General features: G+C 45.2%; 1 protein-coding gene across 7 annotated transcripts in view; it reads right to left on the minus strand.

Moving 5' to 3' along the window:
* LOC135460517 (ubiquitin-associated protein 1-like) overlaps nucleotides 1-23,734 on the minus strand; it is a 104,870-nt gene that overhangs the window by 37,793 nt on the left and 43,343 nt on the right. For 6 of the 7 annotated variants that reach the window (XM_064737379.1, XM_064737380.1, XM_064737378.1 and 3 more), the window contains exon 3: nucleotides 9,853-9,977. The exons of the other annotated variant lie outside the window; for it this stretch is intronic. In XM_064737379.1, the coding sequence (XP_064593449.1) occupies nucleotides 9,853-9,977 (125 nt within the window). The remainder of the gene's footprint in view (nucleotides 1-9,852; nucleotides 9,978-23,734) is intronic. 7 annotated transcript variants of the gene reach the window in all.

The raw sequence follows: 23,734 nt of genomic DNA on the forward strand, positions 1-23,734 counted from the left end.
CCTTTGCTGTGAACTCTTTTCAAATCAGGATCTTCAGTTCTTCAGCTCCTGGCTAGAATCCACTTCTGTGGTCACTTGTGAGGTGAATCATCAATGCCACACACTCGGGATTTACCCAGTGTAGCAGTGCCCCTCTGGGGTCTCACCAAGTGATGAATCTTCCTCATTCACTCGAGGGTCACCATCTGTGATGGTGTTCACAGGGATTTTCAGGTGAGGGACGAGATGAGAATGTTGACTCCATGTTCAGAAGGCTTGATTTATTATTTTATGATATATATTACATTAAAACTATACTAAAAAGAATAGAAGGAAAAGTTTCATCTCAGAAGGCTAGCCAAGCTAAGAATAGAATAGAAAGAATGATAACAAAGGCAGCTGCCTCAGACTCTCTGTCCAAGCCAGCTCTGCTGTGACTGGCCATTAAGTACAAACAAGCACAGGAGACCAATCACAGATGCACCTGTTGCATTCCACAGCAGCAGATAACCATTGTTTACATTTTGTTCCTGAAGCCTCTCAGCTTCTCAGGAAGAAAAAATCTTAAGGAAAGATTTTTAATGAAAAGGTGTCTGCGACAAGCCTTCTAATAACATGGAGTCAGATCCATCATTCCTTCCTGACACGAGGGACCCCGCAAAAACAATACTAGCCCAAAGACCCCATGCATTTTGGGCACAGATTACCTCCGAAGTGGGTATTTCAAAGACCCAAAAGGACTCAGATGGGCATTTGGGATAGCAGCTGTAGTGACAGAGGGCATCCAGCAATTGAACACCTTGCCTGGACTGTCTGAGAATCCATCTACAGTAGGACTTCTGAAGGGGGAAGAGCAACAGGTACCAATTGCCACTTCCACAGTGCATCATCGACAGTATAGAACCACTCGAGATGCTGTGATTCCCATCCATATGATGATCCAAGAGCTGGAGAACCAAGGGGTGGTCAGTAAAATCCACTCACCCTTCAACAGCCCCATTTGGCCTGTGCGTAAATCTGAAGGAGAATGGAGATTGACTGTGGACTATTGTGCATTGAATGAAGTGACTCCACCACTGAGCACTGCTGTGCCAGACATATTAGAGCTCCAGTATGAGCTTGAGTCCAAGGCAGCAAGGTGGTATGCCACTATTGATATTGCCAATGCATTTTTCTCCATTCCTCTGGCAGCAGAATGCAGGCCTCAGTTTCCTTTCATGTGGAGGGGAGTGCAGTACACCTGGAACCAACTGCCCCAGGGGTGGAAGCACAGCCCTACCATCTGCCGTGGACCGATCCAGACTGCACTAGAAAAGGGTGAAGCTCCAGAACATCTTCAGTATATTGATGACATCATTGTGTGGGGGAACACAGGAGCAGAAGTGTTTAAGAAAGGAGAGAAAATCATCCAAATCCTCCTGAGAGCTGGTTTTGCCATCAAAAAGAGCAAAGTTAAGGGATCATCTCGTGAGATCTAGTTCCTGGGAGTAAAGTGGCAAGATGGACAGCATCAGATTCCTACAGATGTCATCAACAAGATCATAGCAATGTCTCCACCAACCAATAAGAAGAAAACACAAGCTTTCCTAGGCGCCATAGGTTTTTGGAGAATGCATATTCCTGAGTACAGTCAGATTGTGAGCCCTCTTTACCTGGTCACCCTTAAGAAGAATAATTTCCACTGGGGCTCTGAGCAGCAAAAAGCTTTTGCCCAGATTAAGCAGGAGATTGCTCATGCAGTAGCCCTTGGCCCAGTCAGGACAGGACTAGAGGTGAAGAGCATGCTCTGCTCTGCAGCCAGGAACCATGGTTTGTCCTGGAGCCTTTAGCAGAAGGTGTCTGGGGAGACTCGAGGCCAATCACTAGGATTTTGGAGTCAAAGCTATAGAGGGTCTGAAGCCAACTACACTCCAACGGAGAAGGAAATCTTGGCTGCCTATGAAGGAGTCAGAGCCACCTGAGAAGTGACTGGTACAGAAGCGCAATTCCTCCTGGCCCCCTGACTACTGGTGCTGGGATGAATGTTCAAAGGAAAGGTTCCCTCTACCCACCATGCCACCAGTGCTACATGGAGCAAGTGGATTGCTCTTATCACACAGTGCGCCCATATAGGTAAAGTGAATCGCCCTGGGATTTTGGAAGTAATTACAAATTGGCCCAAAGGTGAAAATTTTGGTGTCATGGATGAAGAAAAAGAACAAGTGACATGGGCTGAAGAAGCTCCAGCATACAACCAACTGCCATCAGAGGAAACACGCTATGCTCTTTTCACTTATGGTTCCTCTCGCATATTAGGGATGAATTGGAAGTAGAAAGCAGCCGTATGGAGCCCCACACGATAGGTCGCAGAGGCCACTGAAGGAGTAGGTGGATCAAGCCAACTTGCAGAATTCAAAGCCGTTCAACTGGCCCTAGACATTGCAGCAAGAGAGAAGCGGCCAAAGCTGTACCTCTACACTGATTCATGGATGGTAGCCAACACTCTGTGGGGATGGCTGGAGAGGTGAAAAGAGGCTAATTTGCAGTGTAGAGGAAAACCAATTTGGGCTGCTGAAGAGTGGAAAGACATTGCTACCAGGGTAGGGAGGCTACCTGTGAAAGTCCACCACGTAGATGCCCATGTTCCCAAGAGTAGAGCTTATGAGGAGCACCAAAATAATGAGCAGGTAGACCAGGCTGCAAAGATAGAGGTGTCAAAGATAGACTGGTAACACAAGGATGAGTTATTCCTAGCTCGATGGGGCCCATGATGCCTCAGGCCATTATGGTAGGGATGCCACCTATAAGTGGGCATGAGACTGAGGGGTGAATTTAACCATGGACAGTATTTCTCAGGTTATCCATGACTGTGAAATGTGTGCTGCCAGAATTTTCCAGTACACGCTAACCCAGCACCCCATGTCCACCTGACCGCCATGGCTCCTGCTAAGGCTGTGGAGTTTTCTATTATATTTTGTTTGCCACCCTGGGGTGTGCCTTCCTTTGCTGTTCTAGCCACTGCTCAGAGGTTCCTGCTACAGCTCCTTTCTCTATCTGGAGGGGCACCAGGCCTGTGGTGAGTTTGTAAAGGAAACCCCTTTTCTATCTCTCCCACTTGTGCGTCCGCCATTGCCCACATGGAGAGAGGCAGCTGAGCTCGTGCCACAGCGACCCCTGGAGCTGGGGGGAAATCATCGCACCTGTCCTGCCCTGCTCAGCTGGGAGCCACCAGCATCCCTGCTGGCTGTGAGCATAAATGCACTGAAGGGGAAGTGCCTGCAGCCAAGATAAAGCTGTTAGTGGGGTTCTGTTTTTGTTTCTTATTGCTGCCGTTGTGGTCGTTTTTTGGTCCTTATTATACAGATATGTATACAGTCCAGGAAGTTTTTAGAGTGTATGGAGGATAACTTATTGTCACAGCTGGTGAGTGAGCCCACCAGGGGAGGGACTATGCTAGACCTGTTGTTTGCAAATAGAGATGGGCTGGTGGGAGATATGGTGGTTGGAGGCTGCTTGGGGCACAGTGGTCATATAGTTATAGAGTTGTCGATATTTGATGAAATCAGGATGAACGTTAATAAGACTTTTACATTAGAGTTATGGAGGGCAGACTTTGGCCACTTTAGGAGACTTATTCAGAGGGTTCCTTGGGAAGTAATCCTTAAACACAAAGGAGTCCAGGAAAGGTGGGCGTGCTTCAAAACAGAGATGTTGAGGGCACAGGAACAGACTGTCCCTATGTGCCGAAAGATGAGTCGATGGGGCCAACATCCAGCCTGGATGGGCAAGGAGGTTTCGAAGGAACTTAAGAATAAAAAGTGGATGTATCATCTTTGGAAGGAGGGTCAGGTCTCTCAGGAAGTATTTAAGGGGGCTGCTAGAGCATGTAGAAAAAAATCAGGGAGGCCAAAGCTCAGTTCAAACTTAATTTGGCAAATTGGTAAAGGATAATAAAAAATGTTTTCACAAATATATTAATGGTAAAAAGAAGGGTAAGACCAACCTTTGTTCTCTACTGGATGAGGGAGGGAACTTGGTAACTTCAGATGCGGAGAAGGCAGAAGTGCTTAACGCCTTCTTTGCCTCAGTCTTTAGTGGGAAGACAGCTTGTCCCCAGGACAACTGTCCTCTTGGGTTGGTTGATGGTGCCAGGAAACGGAATGGTCCCCCCATTATCCAGGAGGAGGCAGTTAGAGAACTGCTGAGCTGCTTGGATGTTCATAAATCTATGGGACCAGATGGGATCCATCCCAGGGTGATGGAGTTGGCAGATGAGCTTGCAAAGCTGCTCTCCATCATTTACCAACAGTCCTGGCTCACTGGTGAGGTTCCAGATGACTGGAAGCTGGCCAATGTGACACCCATTCACAAAAAGGGTGGGAAGGAGGATCCTGGTAATTATAGGCCAGTTAGCCTGACCTCAGTACCCAGTAAGGTAATGGAACAGTTTATACTGAGTGTCATCACGCAGCACTTACAGGATCGCCAGGGTATCAGACCCAGCCAGCATGGGTTTAGGAGGGGTAGGTCATGTTTGACCAACCTGGTCTCCTTTTATGACCAGGTGACCCACCTGGTGGATGCAGAAAAGGCTGTGGCTGTTGTCTATTTGGACTTCAGCAAGGCCTTTGACATGGTCTCCCACAGCATACTCCTGGAGAAGCTGGCAGCCCGCGGCTTGGACAGGAGCACTGTTTGCTGGGTTAAGAACTGTCTGGGTGGCTGGGCCCAGAGAGTGATGGTGAACAGTGCTGCATCCAGCTGGTGGCCAGTCACCAGTGGTGGCCGTCAGGGGTCTGTGCTGGGGCCAGTTCTGTTCAATATTTTTATTGATGACATAGATGAGGGCATTGAGTCTTTCATTAGTAAATTTGCAGACGACACTAAGCTGGGAGCATGTGTCAATCTGTTGGAAGGTAGGAGGGCTCTCCAGAGAGATCTGGAATGGTTGGATGGATGGATGGATGGAATCCAATAAGATGACGTTTAATAAGTCCAAGTGGCAAGTCCTGCATTTTGGCCACAATAACCCCCTGCAGTGTTATAGGCTGGGGACAGTGTGGCTGGACAGTGCCCAGGCAGAAAGGGACCTGGGGGTACTGGTCGACAGCCAACTGAACATGAGCCAGCATTGTGCCCTGGTGGCCAAGAAGGCCAACGGCATCCTGGCCTGTATCAGGAATAGTGTGGCCAGCAGGAGCAGGGAGGTCATTCTCCCCCTGTACTTGGCACTGGTGAGGCCGCACCTTGAGTACTGTGTCCAGTTCTGGGCCCATCAGTTTCGGAAGGATTTTGAGAGGCTTGAGCACAACCAGAGGAGGGCTATGAGGTTGGTGATGGGCTTGGAACAGAAGCCCTATGAGGAACAACTGAGGGAGCTGAGGTTGTTTAGCCTGGAGAAAAGGAGACTCAGAGGCGACCTTATCACTCTCTACAGCTTCCTGAGAGGTGGTTGTAGTCAGGTGGGGGTTGGTCTCTTTCTCCAGGCTGCAACTGACAGAATGAGAGGACACAGTCTCAAGCTGCACCAGGGGAAATATAGGTTGGACATTAGGAAAAAGTTTTTTACAGAAAGGATGATAAAGTACTGGAATGGTCTGCCCGGGGAGGTGGTGGAGTCACCATCCCTGGAAGTGTTTTAAAAAAAGACTGTTTGTGGCATTTGGTGACATGGTTTAGTTGCTTCGTCAGGGAACGGGTTCGACTCGATGATCTTGAAGGTCTCTTCCAACCTAGTGATTCTGTGTATGATATATTAGTAAAAATTGTGTTCTTTTTCCCATATCTTTGTCTGAAAGTCCCTTAATTTCAAAGTTATAATAATTTGGAGCGGGGGGGGGAGGTCACATTTTCCATTCCAAGGGAGGTTCCTGCCTTCCTTGGCAGTCACCTGTCCTTTAAACCAGGACATCATCCCAAGATCAGTTTATCAGTTTCACAGCTCTCCCACCCTCTCCCACCAAGACTACAGATGTAGCAAGCCTACTAGATAGCCATACCCAGATTTACCATCACTGAACTACCTCCTGTCCACAAGTTCCACAAGTCATTCAAGAATACAGCAGAGTATTTTTTTTTCATCCAAAGACCAATACAGCATTACTCAGTTCTCCCTAATATATTTCTAATGGAGTTCTTATTATAGTTTTATACTCACTAGTTTAAGAGGTATTGGTATAAGTTCAGTGCCAGTGGCTCACCAGCAAAGGGCATATACTGGCTACACCGATGATGACAACTAACTGCAGTAGCAAATTTTGATGCAGTTACTGGCATGACAAGATCTCACAAGCTTTTGCCATTTAACATCAGCTCCTTCAGTGCCAAGTTAGCACAGGAAGGCATTTATAAACTATTCACTATCAGTTTACTGGTTATAGTAGTGGCCTGGTTGAAAGGACAACATTCTGAACAGACTAAATTTACTTAAAGCTTTAATATTTTAGTAAGAATGAACAACCTCAAATGCTCTTTAAATAACCAAAAAATGTTCAGAAAACACAGCCTACAAGTTAAGTCCAAGATATAACCCATGACTCACAAGAAGTTATAAGATACCCTTGCCAGGATAATGGCACATAACTGGAGTGCTCTTGCCATGGGACTGCTAGGTAATATAAATTCCTGTCTCTAAAGAGCAACAAACCAGCAAGGCTTGCTAGGCTTCTACTAAGTTTTTCTGGGACTTGCTATGTGTTGCACCACATCTTATCCTATAGCAGGCTCCAGTGAGATCCTGGAGACCTGTTGTCTTAACTGCATAACAGTTTTCTATTTCCTTAGCTCTAAGACTCCAAGAGACGTGATACATAATTTATCAGCAAGGCAACTTTGAAAAATAAATCACTGGCAGAAGTACCGAGGACTACTCATTATACATTCTTTGATATTTGAGCAGAGCTATCAGGGTTTTGTGTGTGTGCGTGTGTGTGTGTATGACTATATACATGGACCAAAACTGACCATTTTTTTAATATATTAAAAAAGGGTGTATTTATATAAAAATATATAGTTCTGGGTAGTTTTGCTTCCTTGCACCTTTATTTTTTTAACAGCTCTCACTACAGCTGTAAAAACGTCAAATTGCACTGCAATATGCGTATTCTACATAGTTGCATCCTATTACGCAGGATACTTCAGTCCAATTGGACATATACTTGAGCCTCAGCATGGCAGGAAAATAGAAACATAGCACAATGAAGCCGGCAATATGACACTAGTTGCCTTTAGCTCTTCCACACCACTTTAACAGGGTGGAAATATGTATATTAAGATAATCAGGTACTCATTTAATGGTTATAATGAAAAAGCCATGATGTAGGGTAATTGAGATAGTCTGCTCTCCAGTGGATGAGTCGCAGGGCAGAAAAAAAAATTAAAAAAAGAAAAAAGGGAAGAAAAAAAGCAGAACTATCTGTCCCAACTGAAATGAAAACAAACATCAGTTTGGACTGCCAAGGAAAATCATGAATCCAAAATGAGAAAATATAGTTCAATTAGACTTCTTGTATCATAACCTGCATTTGGAGATTAGATTTTCAACATTTGCTTTAACGCCATTGATTTTATGCTACTATGAGTTTATAGTAAGAAAGACCTGCTTCTCAAAGACCTGGAAGCCATCTGTGTACCATGCTGTAACCTGTTTACCCTACAGCTGGAAAAGAATTCCCACTCAGAACTCCACAAAAAACAAGAACTGAAAATTTATTTCTTCATTCTACAATTGTGAGAACACATAAAATATGGTTATATAAACACTTGATACCCTCAAACAAGATTCTGTAAATATACCATAGCATGGGTGTATCAGTTCTTAGCCTTTGCCTCTTAAAAATGCTATTCAGATTTAGTCGGGGCAACATTTAGACCTGTTAGAGGCTAGGCCTTTTTTTTTCCTTTTCTTTCTCTCAGGAAATTTTCTTCCCATTTGTTGCCCCAGAGATGATGAATGAATGGTATTTAAGAGACAAAAGGCCTAGCTGGACATCTTGGAATAACATTGAAATGGTCCTGGGGGAGGAGAGAGGAAGGGGTGCAGTTGTTGCAGTCTCTTAGCTGGGGAGTGACCGCTCTGACTGGGGGGTTTCTCTTGGGAAGACGAAACTTGGCTGGGGGTCAGAGGCTGGGCTCAGCCCCTGCTCTCTTGGCAATCAGAGGGGAGATCATGTGGTGTGTGGAGTGGGCATCTCTCTTTCCCTAGATGGGGCTGCGTTGTGGTTTGCTGCCGGAGTCTGGGGGGGTTTTTTTGCTGTTTGTAATGGCTGCTGACATTGCTGCCTGATCAGACCTGCCTGCCCCCCGCTGCTCTGGGGTTTTTGCTACACTTGAGCTCGACCTCCCCCCCACAGATCCACCCAGCCCTCACTGTTTCTGCCACCGCGACAGGGTTATTGCTACACTTTGATTTGCTGCCCCAGGTCTGCTTGCCTCTGCTATTCCAGCCCACTGCTCTGAGGCTAGTGCTCCAGTTCAGCTCACCACCCAGACGGGTACTGAGACTGGCTGCTCCTTGTGAGTTTTGCAATGGCAGTCATTGTCGGATCTCAAAATCTCAGCCCTGAGATTCTGAGCCTCCGAGACCACTTTAGGGGTCTCGGGAGTCCTGGAATGTTGCCAGAAGTGTCTGGTAGCTGGACTTTAACCCTACACAGGAGACGACAAGGATGAGGGCTTCACAGGGCCTCACCGGGGTGAAGGGTGGAAAGATTAGTTAATTAGAGGGTGAGACACAAGGTTTAAGATTTATGTACAGGGGGGTTTAGAGGAGCAAGATGGAGGAATTGGGGTGTGTCCTGTCCTCCTCCTTCTTCCTCCTCTCCTCCATCTTCTTTGGCCACGGTGGCACCTTTCTATTGGTTATTACTAAGAGTACACCGAGTTATAAGAATAGATGGTATTGGGGAAAAATGATAAATATTGTACACGTAGCAAAGGGTATAAAGATACGTGGCTGCCCGGAGGGGGACGGAGTGTGCCCATGGCTGACTGCTGAGCAGATCTCTGGTGGCTGAAAGAACATCTTTTAGATAAACAATTAATAAACATAAAACCAGAAAGAAGAACTGAAGCCTCTTCTCGTCTTTCGATACCCGGGCTGTCCCAAGGTCACCCAGGGCCTCCTCAGAGCCTTTCCAGGCCCCTCAAACAACAGAAGATAACCCAGAGTCATCTCCCGTCTACCCCCTTGCCCAAGCTGCCATTGCCATGAGGCTGCTGCGCTCACGCCACAGAACCCCCTGCAGCCGCGGGGGGAATCATTGCACCTGTCCTGCCTCACCAGGACCCGGTAGTGTTCTCTGCTGGCTGCAAGAAAGTCACTGAAACTGTCACCTCGCCAGGGCCCACCAGCACTCCTGCTGGTTGTGATCGTAACTACACAAAAGAGGAAATTGTTTGATGGATGAGGGAAGGCTCTTATTTGGTTTCTGGTTTTGTTTGTTGTTGCTGCTGTTGTTTGTTTATCTTGTTAAATATATTCTAATAAAGAAATGTTATTCCTTTTTGCATATCCTTGCCTGAAAGTGACGTAATTTTAAAGTTATAATAATTTGGAGGGAAGGGAGTCATATTTTCCATTCCGGGAAGGTTCCCACCTTCCTTGGCAAACACCTGTCTTTTAAACCAGGACTCCACAACAAAAATGCTGTACTTTTTTGAAGTAGATATGCTAAAATAAATGTTATTAGGTTCTTTTAAACGTAGAAGCTTTTTGCACAGCCTATCATATTTTAATTTTTCTATACATTCTAACAGATCTTCTGCAACTACTGCCTGGCATACAGCATGACACTACAGGACCGTCAAGACTAGCATTTGAACGTGTAAACTGTGACTACTTTCAGTTTACAGCACCAGGGGGAAGAGAGCAGAAAGGCAGAACACATCACTTACCTGGGCTTCTCTGACAAGCTGAGAAGAATCAGGCAGGCTGAAACCAATGGGTAATCCAACCTTTGCTGGGGTTTTGAATTTGTTTCCTATCTTAAATGGGACATCATCAAGATAACTGAAAGGACCTAAGATCAAAAGTAGAAATTGTATAAAAAAACCTTACAAGCTTAATGCATTCAATTAAGACTCACATTTCTGTATTTGGGAGCTATTTTATCTCTGATGCCCAAACTATACCAGGTGACTCAATAAAAAGGAAGTTGCTTGATCACACATTGAATCTGTTTGGACTTCATTGCCTCACTTTTGGTTTTTTGGTGGTGTTTTATTTTGGTTTTTTTTAATGTTTTAGCTCATAACTACTAAAGAAAACCCCAAACACACAACAATCCAACAACTGAATAGATTTTGAAGTCAATACACCCAATGTTTTAGCTCTCCATGTGACAAGACTATCGCTACACAATTGGAAGTTGAAGCTCTCTCCTGAACATTGTATTCTGTTATTTCTCTAAAAAGATCCATCTTTTTTATCATATCCAAAACAGGTTTTAAAATAGCCCAGCTTTAGAGCAGCTAAGCTGAAGTTAAATCCAAGTATTGGTATACAAGTGGGAAGCCACAATTATACACTAGTGGTCACAAGGGCAAAGTGGCCTAAAGTCTAGACACTCCACTTGAACCAAAACAGTGAAATAGCTCAAGATTATTTAGCATAGCAAGTTTGATTTCTGAAACAAGGCACTATAACTTAATTAGCTGTCTGATTTGTGATCACTCCAATGAGAAGCCTCAGACTTATTTCGTGGTCCTCCATCTGTTCTTTATATTTGTCACTCAGGTGGTATTTAAAAAGTATTTTAGGATTAAACTCTTTCTTCAGGCATCCTGCAAACTCATAAGGCAGAATTACTTAAAGCTCAACCACCTCCAAGCAGCCAGACTACAGGTTTGCTTTCCTTGAGCTGCCGTGAAGAAGTATTAGAAAACACACAAAATAAATTGCACTCACTTTCTTGGATCTCCAGTCTAAGTTTTTGGAATTACAAGTAGGGTTTCCAGTTGTGTATAACAATCTGAAGCATTCCTCTAACACTCATTTGTAACTTTGCTTTGAGTGATGCAGATCCAAAGAGACATGAGTGGCATCACTATGATGGTGTTCAGTGACTAACTTCTTGTTCAGTGAGCTGTGACTCACCATTTTTATCTGACTGTAGCAAGACATCTCACTACCCACATGAGCTTATCTATTGTTTGTTAACCAGGCAGATAACCTGAACAGGACAAGCTGTCTTGTAGTGAGTTATTTTGGCACCATGGGGTTAACACTGGTCTGGCATCTCCCAACTGCCGATAAGCATCTTACTTTTGAAGTGAGATTTGACAGGATAAGTTGAATTTCTGGCTGACAGACACTCACTTTACAACTGTAAAAGCCACACCAAACTTCAACAAAGCAGAAATGTTCTATACATTTTCCTGGAAATGGATGGAGTATCTCCCATGAGTGGGGACACCTATTTCATGGTAACTTTCCAAGAGATCAAGTGAAGGAATCTGTTTACATTATTGTCATTTAAGTGATAAGTTATGTTCAGCTCCTAATCAATACTATTTATTTTGCTAGCTTTAATATAGGTACTTTGATATAGTGCACTATTTTATGTTATACTATAATCTACTAGTAGTTCTTTTAGTTTAATACTGTGCAATAATTCTGATTAAGATCTTTCATCAGTTATCTTTTGTCTGTTCATTTGTCTTAATAAATAATTAATTTTTATACAAATATATCTGATTTGCCATCATTAGAACTAGCAGGAAAAAGTTGCAAAACCCAAACTGTTGATAGTCTGAGGCTAAGATGCCATGCTCAGGCTCCTCTGTCTGAGGAGTTTTGAAAGCAAAGGGGGGTCTTCTCGGCACGTTGTGACTCAGTGGCAGGGCTTCTTTAATAAACTGTCTGAAGCTTCCACTCCACTCATGACACTGACCCATTTTCATACTCAGATGGCAGTTAAGGTACTGTTTGTGTTCCTTCACAATTGACAAGGCAATCAAAGGCTCCAAAAGGATAAGAAGCTGTTAAAATGAGGAACATCTCATTAATTTGGAATTCATAGAATCATAGAATAATTCTCTGAGTTGGAAGGAACCCACAAGGATCATCGAAGTCCAACTTCTGGTTTGGCACAGGACAGCCTCAAGAATCCCACCATGTGCCTGAGAGTATTGTCCAAACGCTTCTTGAAGTCTATCAGGACTGGTGCTGTGACCACTTCCCTAGGGACCCTGCTCCAATGCCCAACCACCATGTGGGGGAAGAACCTTTTTCTAATATCCAACCTAAACCTTCCCTGACACAACTTCAGGCCACTCCCTCAGGTCTTGTCACTGGGCACCAGAGAGAAGAGATCAGTGTCTGCCCTTCTTCTTCCCCTCACAAGGAAGTTGTAGACTGCAATGAGGTCTCCCCTCAGTCTCCTCCAGGCTGAACAGACCAAGTGACCTTAGCCACTCCTCAGTTTCCCCTCAAGGCCCTTCACCATCTTCACAGCTCTCCTCTGGATGCGCTCTGTAGAAGGACTTGCGGTCTGCCACAGAAGAGTTTATCTGTTCTGTCTATCAGCTGGTGCATAACTCAGGGCATTTTCCCCCTCACATGAATTGGTGAGATAACCTAGGCCAGACATCTGTCTGGTAGCCAGTTATCTCTGGAGTTATCCAGGGAGGTGAGATCCTGACCTAACAGCAAACATCTCACCTTGAGAGCAAGATTGTCTTAGGTTATAATGTAAGATGTAACCAAAAGTATGTATTCTATCACCATCTTCATAAGCTGTTAAAAACAGGTGGGGCAGTGTTCTTTATTTCTTCCATGACTTATCCCTGATAACATCCTCCAGGGTATTAGGGCATAAGATAGACTGTATGCCTTATAAGAGGAGGAGGGGGTTGGCTACAGAGCCTAGTCCCAGATATGAATGCAAGCAGGTAGCTATTGGTCAATAGCTGGGTGCTAACAATTAAGACTCGAACACAGAGTCTTTTGGATAGCCTATAAAAAGGGCTATGTACACCAATAAAGTCTCTCTGCTGCATGAAAACTCCGATGTTTGTCATCTCTCCGTCCCCAAACACTGCGACAATTGGTGACCCCATGTGAGGAAAGGAACTAAGCCATGAGAAAAGGAGCGAGACAAAACAGCAGAGAGCCACAGCAGAGAGCTGTGAGAAAATGCAACCAGAGCTAGCAACGGACAGAACTGTGAGAAAAGGACAGCTAAAGAGCTGTGTGAAACAAAAGACAGAAAAGCTGGTAAAACTAGAAATCCAGATGGTGTAAGAGCCAAAGAAACAAAAAAGCTGAAAAATAGAGGGAAAATCCAACCAAAGAAACAGGCAGATTTATCTCTGTAAAAGAACAAGAAGTCATTAAGATATGAACTTTTCCCTTACTTCAATGAGGAGTAAAGTATGAACAATAAGCTCTGAAAGCCACTATGGACATTTTAAAACTCCTGATGTTTATCTCAAACTGGCTGGGGCACTTAGATGCCGAACGGGATGCAGAAACAGCAGGAGAGATGCTGCCCATACCACAGCTGAAAAAGCCATCTATAGGCTCCACGCCCCTTACCACCAGCAATGCACTGTGAACACAGCCTGCAGAAAAACCTCAACATGGCAGACACCATGCGCTTTGAACGCAGATCACCCAAGATGGCGGTCAGCACATGGCGCGTGAGTCACTCACCCAAGATGACCGTTGCCACATGACGCAGGACCTGACAGCCAAATCATCTCAAAATAGCAGAGCACAGACAGCATCCCATGGGAAAAGAGATAGCACGCTGAACATGTGGAGGCAGCAGCCAGGATCGCCTCTGTCATGGCATCCAGGAATCCACCCCATGCACTCACCAGACCCCAGAAGCATCATCACAGCACCAGAAACCAGAAGAGAAGCAGGCAGCCCCACCACCGGAAAACCCTGTTGCCTGGCAACCATAGCACTGGCCGTGTGGATGCCTTCTGCACCATCAGTGGACAACCGTGAGTTTGCCAGGACTAGGGGAGGAAGGCCAGAGGGTGGCCCCTGGTCCCCCAATGCAGGAGGGCCCCTCCTAACACTGTTTTCCCCCCTTTGCCTGTCCTCTGTGAAAGCGGAGCAGCAGTGACAGAGGCGACGGGAAACTGCAAAGATGAGTGAGACGGCAGCAAAAGCGGCAAGAGACGGAACCTGCGTAATCGCTGCGGCAAGAGCCCAGTACCAAGTGCATGGCTGTGACCACGTGGCCACGTTGCAGGACAATGGTGAGCAGTGAGCCACTTTCTCAGCAGGTCCAGAGGCACCAGCAGCCCCAGCACCAGCACTCACTCCCAGCAGTGACCCAAAAACCCCAGAGCCTAACACAACGCCCTGAACCAACCCTGACTGCACCGAAAGTCGCCATCCACCCTGGGGGGAGGGGGGGTCTCCCAAGTGCCCTTCTCCTACCCTGGGGACAGGGATCAGGGCATGGGAAAAGCCCATATGGGCTGAAAGCAGTGGTGAGGGCAGGGGGAGGAGACATGTGGGGGCGCGGTGCTGCGAGGGTGGCCCGGATGCCTGCCGCTCCCACCGCTTCTGCAACAGCCCAAGCTCCATCTCCTGCAGACTGTTATAGATACATATTATAATATTGGCTTTTCACAGATATTAAAATGGATTTTATATGTGTGGTGTTAAAGTAACTTTGTTATAAAGATATAGTTTCTATGTCTGCTGTTACTTAAGCTTAGACATGGTAGTGAAATAGCTATGCTTGTGTTAAAATGCCTGCTTTGATGGGATAACATTCAATGAACACAGGATGAGGACACCTGCTACAGATATGCCAACTATCAGCACTCACCGTCTGAAGACAGTGTGGGCCAAGGCCCAAACTGGAAGTGATAAGGAAGAACCAAAACCACAGCCAAGAAACACGCATGCTCTAAAAAGACAGACCCAAGGATGGACCATGTAAAATAGTTCCTGGAAAATGTAAACTAATTTTTGCATATGCATAAGGGTCTATGAATATGCAACAGGATTATGTAATGGAAAAGGTATTTAAGGGGTATCCCCTAAGGTGACAACATGGTCTTGGCTCAGTGCCAAGATGCACCCGGCCATAATAACCTTTGCTCTATGGTCCTTGTCTCCTATTGTCCTTTATTAAACTTTTAAAATTTTCGCAGGAGAGTGAACGTGTTTTTCATAGGACCCTCGTAAACTAACACTAAAACCTAGCTGGACAAGTAACTTGCTTGGAGTTGCTTGCATTGAGAGCCATTCAGGAATGGGAGGAGGAGCTTCTTTTGTTCCTGAGTGACTGATTATAAGAGGCCTCTGGGGAGCACAGCAAACAGGAGTGGGCAAACAGGGGCGTGGCACGGCTCTGGGGCATGGTCATAGCAGTTTGGGCAGCAGTTCGCGCAGGTAGGGCAAGCAGGCAGGCTTGCAGGTTTTCTTGCTAATAAGGTGTGCTGTGTGTTGTTTGAGGTGTTTCTGTTGGCTGCTTAATTTTGGGCTTTCTGCTAGTAATGGTTTTAACACGGTCGAAAACTGTGGCTGGTACAAGTGCATGTGACCAAGTGGAGCCCTCCAAAACGGATCTGTCTGTACAGACCTATTCCTGCCTGGAGTGTTTGAGCTAATCGGTGGTTTCAGGGGGTGTTGTGGAGGAGGCCTGCCTATGGTGTGAACAGGTCAACGACCTCCATTCGCTGGTAACCGAGCTTAGGGAGGAAGCTGAAAGATTAAGGAGTATCAGGGAAAGTGAAAGGGAAATAGACTGGTGGAGTTCAGCCCTTACATCTTTAAGGGAGGCCCACCAAGAGTAAGAGGACTCATATGCCTCTCACTCTCAGGAAATAGAAGGGCACCTGGTGGATGAAGGGGAGTGGAAATGGGTCCCTGCTCAGGGAGGTAATAATAAAAATTCCTCCTGACCCCCATCCCCATGCCAGGTGCCACTTCAGAAAAGGTATGAGGCCCTGGATCTAGAGAGCCAGTCAGATGATTTAGAATAAAATTATCTGCCCAGTGAGTTTCCCAATTATGACTCATCTGTAAGATGGATCACTACCTCTAACATCAAGAAGATAAGAAGGGTAATCATAGTGGGTGATTCCCTTCTGAGGGGAACTGAGGGCCCCATATGTCGACCAGACCCATCCCACAGGGAGGCCTGCTGCCTCCCTGGGGCCCGGGTATGAAATATCACTCAGAGACTTCCTGGCCTGATTCAGCCCTTTGATTATTACCCACTGCTGATACTCCAGGCTGGCAGTGATGAGATTGCAAAGAGGAGTGCCAAGGTGATTAAAAGGGACTTTAGGGCACTGGGTCAAGTGGTCAATAGGACAGGGGCACAGGTAGTGTTCTGGTCAGTCCCTTTGATGGCAGAGAAAAATGATGAAAGAAATAGGAGAACTCACATCATTAACAAGTGGCTCGAGGGTTGGTGTCATCAGCAAAATTTCGGATTCTTTGATCATGGGGCAACTTTTACGGCACCTGCTCTACTGGAACCAGATTGGGATACATCTCTCTGTTAAGGGAAGAAGGTTTTTAGCTCATGAACTGGCAGACCTTGTTGAGAGGGCTTTAAACTATGTCTGAAGGGGTAAGGGGATGCATCTGGGCTGTCTGGAAGCAGGCCCAAGGGTGGTAAGCCTGAGTTAGGAGAGAAATCAGTAGCCCAGCTGAGGTGCATGTATACCAATGCATGCAGCATGGGTAACACACAAGAAGAGCTGGAAGCCATGATGCAACAGCAGAACTATGATGTAGTCACCATCACAGAAACATGGTGGAATGACTCACATAGTTGGAACACCGCACTGGAGGGCTACAAGCTCTTCAGAAGAGACGGGAAAGGGAGAAGAGGTGGAGGGGTGGCCCTTTATACTAAGGAGGCTTTTGATGCCATAGGTATTGAAACTTACAAATATGGAGTTGAATGCCTATGGGTAAGAATTAAGGGGAAGACCAAGAAGGCTGATATCCTACTGGGAGTCTGTTATCGTCCACCCAACCAGGAAGAAGAGGTGAACAACTTACTCTATAAGCAGCTGGAGAATGTTTCAGGATCACCAGCCCTTGTTCTTGTAGGTGACTTCAACCTACCAGACATCTGCTGGGAACTTAATACAGCAGAAAAGGGGCAGTCCAGTAAATTTTTAGAGTGTATGGAGGATAACATATTGTCACAGCTGGTGAGTGAGCCCACCAGGGGAGGGACTATGCTAGACCTGTTGTTTGCAAATAGAGATGGGCTGGTGGGAGATAAGGTGGTTGGAGGCTGCTTGGGGCACAGTGATCATATAGAGTTGTTGATATTTGATGAAATCAGGATGAACATTAATAAGACTTTTACATAAGAGTTATGGAGGGCAGACTGAGACGGAGTAGAGATCCATTCTGAATTAGGTAGTGTCTGGCAGCGGTGAAAAGTCTGTGAGGCCAAAGCTGAAGGAAAAACTCACATGCCGAGACAGCAAGGAGACAGAGAAAGAAAAACAGAAAAGACCACGAGGTCAATTTGCCCCCGACCTAGGAATTCCTTTGATAAAGAAGAACTGGCGATAAATTTCACACGAAATGAATATGTATGAACCCATTGTGAAACTGTATGCATATGCATTTGGAAGGGGGATAAAAGGAGGTCTGAAATCTTCAGGGGTACGCATGCCTTTTGAGGAGAATTTTCTCCGTATGCATCCGGCACTGTAAATAAACATACCGAGCTTAACAACTTTTATAAAGTTGTGAGGTTTCTTCTTTTCTCCGCAAAACATTATGGCGAGCCAGGCAGGAGTTCTCTGTCCCCGTAGGGGCAGGGGGGATAGACGGACCTCCAACGTGCGCCCTAGGATTTTTTTTTCCTGGTGGGGCTCCGCTTGTCTCAACTTGCCACCTGCGAGGACAGACAATGACCTACTGGTCTGCGGAGGAGAATACGGTATGTACTAAGGGGCCCCTGGGGGAGGGAAAGGAGAGCAAGGGAGTAAACCACCCAGAGACGTCTGGGTTCAGCTGATAGAGCAGCTGTATTAGAGACGGGGTTCATCGTTCTGATAGAGCGGAACCGCTAGTGACTCTGGGGGTGAGCCGGGTGAACACGTGTTATGTGTGTATTGGGGATTCGTAGTTCTGATAGAGCAGAACTGCTGAGCCCGTGTGTGTTTTGTTTGTGTGTGTGTGTGATGTCCGGACACTGTGTTGCTGTATGGTTAATGTGTGTGGCCAGTGCACTGTGTTTGTGATCGTGCAGGTGATAAGTGTATGGTGTATAAAAGAGAGTAAATCTACAGTGCCCTACAGTGCGGGGGGTCAGTACTACCCGTGTTTGAAGCAGCCGAGTGAGGCCAGAGGCGCCGGCTACAGCAGGCTGTGGGGGCAGGGAGAGAAGTGCCCTGCGGAGAAGCGAGTGGAGGAATGTCAGTGATGGTATTTATCGTGTTTAAATGTAGTGATTTGTGTAGATTTGGTGCATTTTAACCCTGAGTATGAGCTCAGAGAGTTCCTTTGCCTTGGATGTTTGGACTTGATCTCTAGACTGTGTGCTGCCATTTTGATTGTGTCCAGGAAAAATTGATTTGAGTAAATGCCGAATTATGGTATGCTGTGTTGTGTTGAGAAAAGTGAGCACTTTGAGAAATATGCCCTTTCCCAGTGATTTTGTGTGGTGATTTTCTTCCGCTGCATTGTGGTAATTTGATTCTCAGATTGTATAGTGGTGTTTGTGGAGATTTTAATATTTTGTTGCAACAAGAGTAGCATTTTACATAGGAGAACTATAGTACGGTGATTTATGCTTAACTACAATAAAGTGAGTTAAAGGAATTCCAAGAATTCTCCCCCTCACAGCAATTCAAGCCTTGGCTCTAGTGAATTTGAGATAAAGGTGGGGGGGTGCATGTGTCTGTGTCTGTGGGCATATCAGAGTTTCGGCTGTGACTAGCATAGCCTTTGGGCAAAGCAGCAAAACAAGTGTAAGTAGACACAGTGCTTAATTAGATTGTGCAAGAAGAGAACTAGAAAAGACTGATATTTTGTAAAACAGAGTTTATATAGAAGAGGTGAATGAGATGAATTAGTTAATGAGACTTATGAGATTTATGAGACTTCAGTTGGTACTGCAGTAAGTCTTTACTGGAAACAATCAGCTGAAAGAATTTAAAGTTCTCTGTAACAAACAGAATAGCCTGCCTTTGTGAGCAATTTTGGGGAGCCTTTGGTGCATCAAGAGGCTAGCATGCTGTGTGAGGTGACAGTGGCTGTCCCCTGGGCACAGGGACAGCTCTGGCTGCCCCGTCTCCCCAGGGAACACGGGAATGGCCTGTGGGCAAAAGCCGGATGTGCAGGTATTATTGCAGTGCAGTGTTTATGAGAAACACTGGTATTGCTGTTTTGCTGTTCTAATAAGTGTCAGGGCACATGCCCCAAGTGTAAATTAGAGGTTTCTGGTCAAGCGGATTCAGAACCTAAGGTCTTAGAGCTTGTGTGTGGGAATCACATCTGATACTGCCACCTGGAGCTGTGTGTATAGGAGGAAAACTGAGAAACTACTGTGAAGGTCTGTAAAAAGGTTTGAATGGAAGCGAGATAGGGCAAGGAGAAATAAATAATGAGAACTGACCAGAGCAAACAGGTCCCTAAATTAGCCCCTTTTAGGAGGGGCTCGCTGGGAGGAGGTTGCCAGTAAGAGCATCTCAGAAAATAAAAAGATTTATAATACTTCATTGTTGTTAGTACTGTTTTATAATAGGAAGATAGATGGGATAGAGTTTTTGTATGCTGAAATGTCTTTTGTTTTAAGAAATCACCCAGAATGACAAAGAGACTGTGAGATCAGACCGCTCTCTGGTCTTGGCCCTTGAAAAGGAAAACAAGGCAAAGAGAAAGCAAATCAAACATGTTGTTCAGCCTGCAGCATAAGATAGCAACGTATGAAATCAGGCAAGGATTATCATGCTGAAATGCAAAGCAATCACATTTCGCAAAATGAGTACATATGATTTGTTAAAGGCTCCTCCCAAGGTAAGTGAGGAGGGGTAAAGATGACCTCCCCAAAAATGAAGAATTTTTGTCGGCACAAGGGTCATATATTCAGTTTTAAATAAAGCTTTAGTACCTGTGGAGAATGTTTATGTTGTAGTGTGGGGAATGAACAACTGGCCAGTCTGAGAAGGCATACTTTTGCAAACCTTTAAAGTAACGTGTACTATGTGTACCTAAAAGCTTTTGTACAATTCGCTCAATTTGCTAAACATTCTCAAATGAGAAAGGTTACTCTGGAGGCAAATAATATAAAGATGTTAGGCTTAATATTAACAGACACTGAAATTAGAAAGACATGAGTAAGGAGATATTAGAATGAGTAAATGTGTTTTCAAGGGTATGGGCCTCTGCTGTACCAGGGAGAGTGAAAGATGCTTCCCCATGGTAATCAAGCTTAATGAAAGAACACAACCAGTGAGAACTGAGTAGTACCCTCAAAAGGAAGATAAGGAAGGAATCAGCCCAATAACTGATAGTACGGGATTGAGGGCTGTCAGTAAGATAACACAGAATTTATACCCTGTGGTAGCAAATCCATAGACTTTACCAACTTGTTAAACACCTGAGCTAACGTGGTTCACTGTTTTAGGCCTAAGAGATGCCTTCTTTTGCCTCCCTATCCACGAAGCCAGCCAGAAAATTTTTGCATTCAAACACAGGCTCACATAGTAAGGCACACCAGAGAGTGAGCTTAAAATTGGAGGAAAGAAATGAGCTGGCAGATGGAGAGGCAAAGAAAGCAGCAAAGGGTGAGGTACAGATTTTCCTCGAAGGTAAGCCATAATACAATAATACTAATCAAAAGAGACGTACAACTGCAAGGGGTGGGCTACCATTGAAAGAGAGCTAGTAATCCCTTCCTATTTTCATGGTTACTAGTGAAGGAAGGGCACTAGAAAACACACTAGGGCCTAACTACTTAAAAGCATTTTATAGAGTGTGGCTCCTTTCTCGAAATGACCAAGGCTGCGAGTGATACCGAGTGCATTTAAATGAAGTATTGACTTTGAAGTAGTAATTCCCACAGGCTTTCTAGAACACACATCTGATTGAAAGAATCGTTGTATCGTTGTCAGGAATTTATATGCCACTATCACTCAGGTAAGCCGACAATGTGATCCTTGCCTCCAGACTAACCCAAAAATACCCCCAGGCCGAAACTCGGTCAGACTGGGAGAGGCCATGGGCCTGTACAGCAGCGACAAATCAACTTTTCAGAACTCCCAAGGAAAGGGGGGTATCAGTATTTACTGGTATTGATAGATACATTTTCAGGGTGGCCAGAAACATTCCCCACCAGAACTGTCAAAGCTCAAAAGGTGACCAGATCATTTTTACAAGAAATAACACCACGCTTCAGAGTTCCAGCCACAATATCCTCAGATAGAGAATCACATTTCATTTCCAAAATAGTGCAACAGATTAGTAGCCATCTGGGCATAGATTAGGAATTTCAAACCCCATACCGCCCCCAATCAAGCGGCCAGGTGGAGAGAATGAATCATTTGATTAAGCAGCAAATCATAAGGCTGGGGCTAGAAGCTAATCTACCCTAGCCCAAGCTCTTCCACTAGCAGTATTGCAAATTCAAACTAAACCTTGAGCTAAAGGAATGCTGAATCCTTTTGGAATGCCTTATAGAAGACCATATAGAATACAAGGGGAATGTCCAGAATGTCCACCTACATGGTGGCATTAAGCAAACAGCTCAGAGTAATTGTGAGACATGTGGCTGGAACTCGGAGCAGGGAGTTAGATAGCCTGGGGATGATGTATATGTTAAGTCTCTTACAGAGAAGACTTCGGAACCACAGTGGGAGAGACCACTGCAAGTACTTCTCATCACCTTCACTGCAATCAAAATCAAGGAGCAGAATGCCTGGATCCATCACTCTTGGGCGAAGAAGGCCCAGAAGCCCCTTCAGGAGTGACACCAGGAGACAATGAACTGAGACTAAAACTTACTCGGGCAAAAGGAGTATATTGCGGTTGGGAGTAGTTCATACTTTAGTTTACAGAATTGTTTTGTATGGAATTATAACTGAAGTTTTAGAACTAGAGAGTACCTCTACCCAAAGCAATGCTGAATGGCCTTGGTCCCTGGCATTTAATCAGTATACTGGATCCATGGGAAAACCTTCTGAGATAAAAGATTTAAACATATCTACTGTAGTAATCCACAAGAATCAGGTATGTGAGGAGCAAGAATAGCAGGAACAGGAACTGTGAACACTTCAAGGAATCTGAGGAGAAGAAATCAAAGTAAAGTGCTTAGTCATCAATAGGATGGCTTATGAGAGACCAGATGTTATTAGTGTCTGAACCTCCCCTGGTGTATATGAACACCAGGGAGTCGGTGACAACCTAAGTGAATCAGACTGTTGGTGTAATTTCACCCTGATACAGCCTGTAGAAGTGACCTGCCTTTGAGCTCGAGTTACTGTCAGACTTTCATTTGAATTCAAAGTGGACACTGCACTTTTTACCACAGCGGGGCCTTATACACCCCATACTAGTTCAGACTCTACCCAAACTCCAAACTTGAACCTAACGTAGTAAAGAATGTGACTGAACAACAGCTATTATTCAATCCAGAATGGTCTCCCAAACGTGTGGAGTTGATAATGCAAATTAACATCTCAAAAATCCAACCAGCCTCCTCCTCCTTCCTAAAAAACTTCCTTTGAGGGCTGGACAACATGGTCACAAAAACAGGCATATCTCAGGAGCAGAACAAGAAAGGAAGGAGCCAGCTCTCCTGGTGCCTAAAACCAGGAACACCAAGAAATCAGTTTCCTTAGGTCATTTTCCAAGCTGGTTGGCTGAACCCCCAGGCAATGGCTGGTAAAGGGTGCTGAACTGCAGGTGGTAAATTAACCCGAGCAAGGAAGGTGATTTTCTTTATTTATAGCTATCCCTTTTCCCACTGAGATTTGGATCAGTGGTTGTCCCAGTCTGAGGCGGTTGGATTCTGCTTAAAAGAGGTAGAGACAGACCCCCCACTCAGAGCTCAGCAGCAGGCTGTAGGATTTTGAGCATCACTGTGGAGAGCCTGGTTCAAGCATGGCTTAAAGAAAGAGGCCATGAAGGGATTCAGCTAAAGGAAAAAAGCAGCCTTTCCCAGGCTTGATTCTGTAAATAATTAAGATTCTCAGCCACCTTTTATATAAACAACAAGATTCTCAGACCGTTCTGTCCTTGGCTGCTACTGGGAACAGATGGCCCGTCTGGGAACAGATATGAAGGTTTTGAGAACCTTTCATACCATGGTGAGAACACTGATCTTGGTTTCAGTAAACTAACTTCAGGTATTGTAAACAAAAGGAGGAGCTGAAGTTTTCTCTACAGCCTATCAGGAGCTCAGATGTTGCAATATGCATGAAGTGAATTAACACTGTTATAAAAAGTGCCTAATTGATGAATAAATCGGAGTCGATGCTGATCAATGAAAGATGGGTCTTCTCCCTCCACTTCAATATATGGTGACCCTGGACGTTGTACTGCGGCGCCACAAGAAGTTGGAATAATGGTTCAGGTTTCCGTAGCAGCCGGGACAGCAAAAGCGTGAAGAAAAAAAAGCGGACGAAAAGACGCCGAGACACACCGTGTTCCAGGTGACCGTAACAGACGAGCCTGGCCAAAACGTGCGGCCGAGACCTTGAGAGAGCTGCAAAAGCGCGCGCTTTCGATTTCGAGGTAATGGAAAGGCAAGCCGCATATGATCTTTTTATTGCTTTTTTACAAAAGAGACAACTGAAGGGCATAGATTTACAGAAAGAATTA

Source organism: Zonotrichia leucophrys, unplaced genomic scaffold (genome assembly GCF_028769735.1).
Source record: "Zonotrichia leucophrys gambelii isolate GWCS_2022_RI unplaced genomic scaffold, RI_Zleu_2.0 Scaffold_52_357736, whole genome shotgun sequence".
NCBI lineage: Eukaryota > Metazoa > Chordata > Aves > Passeriformes > Passerellidae > Zonotrichia > Zonotrichia leucophrys.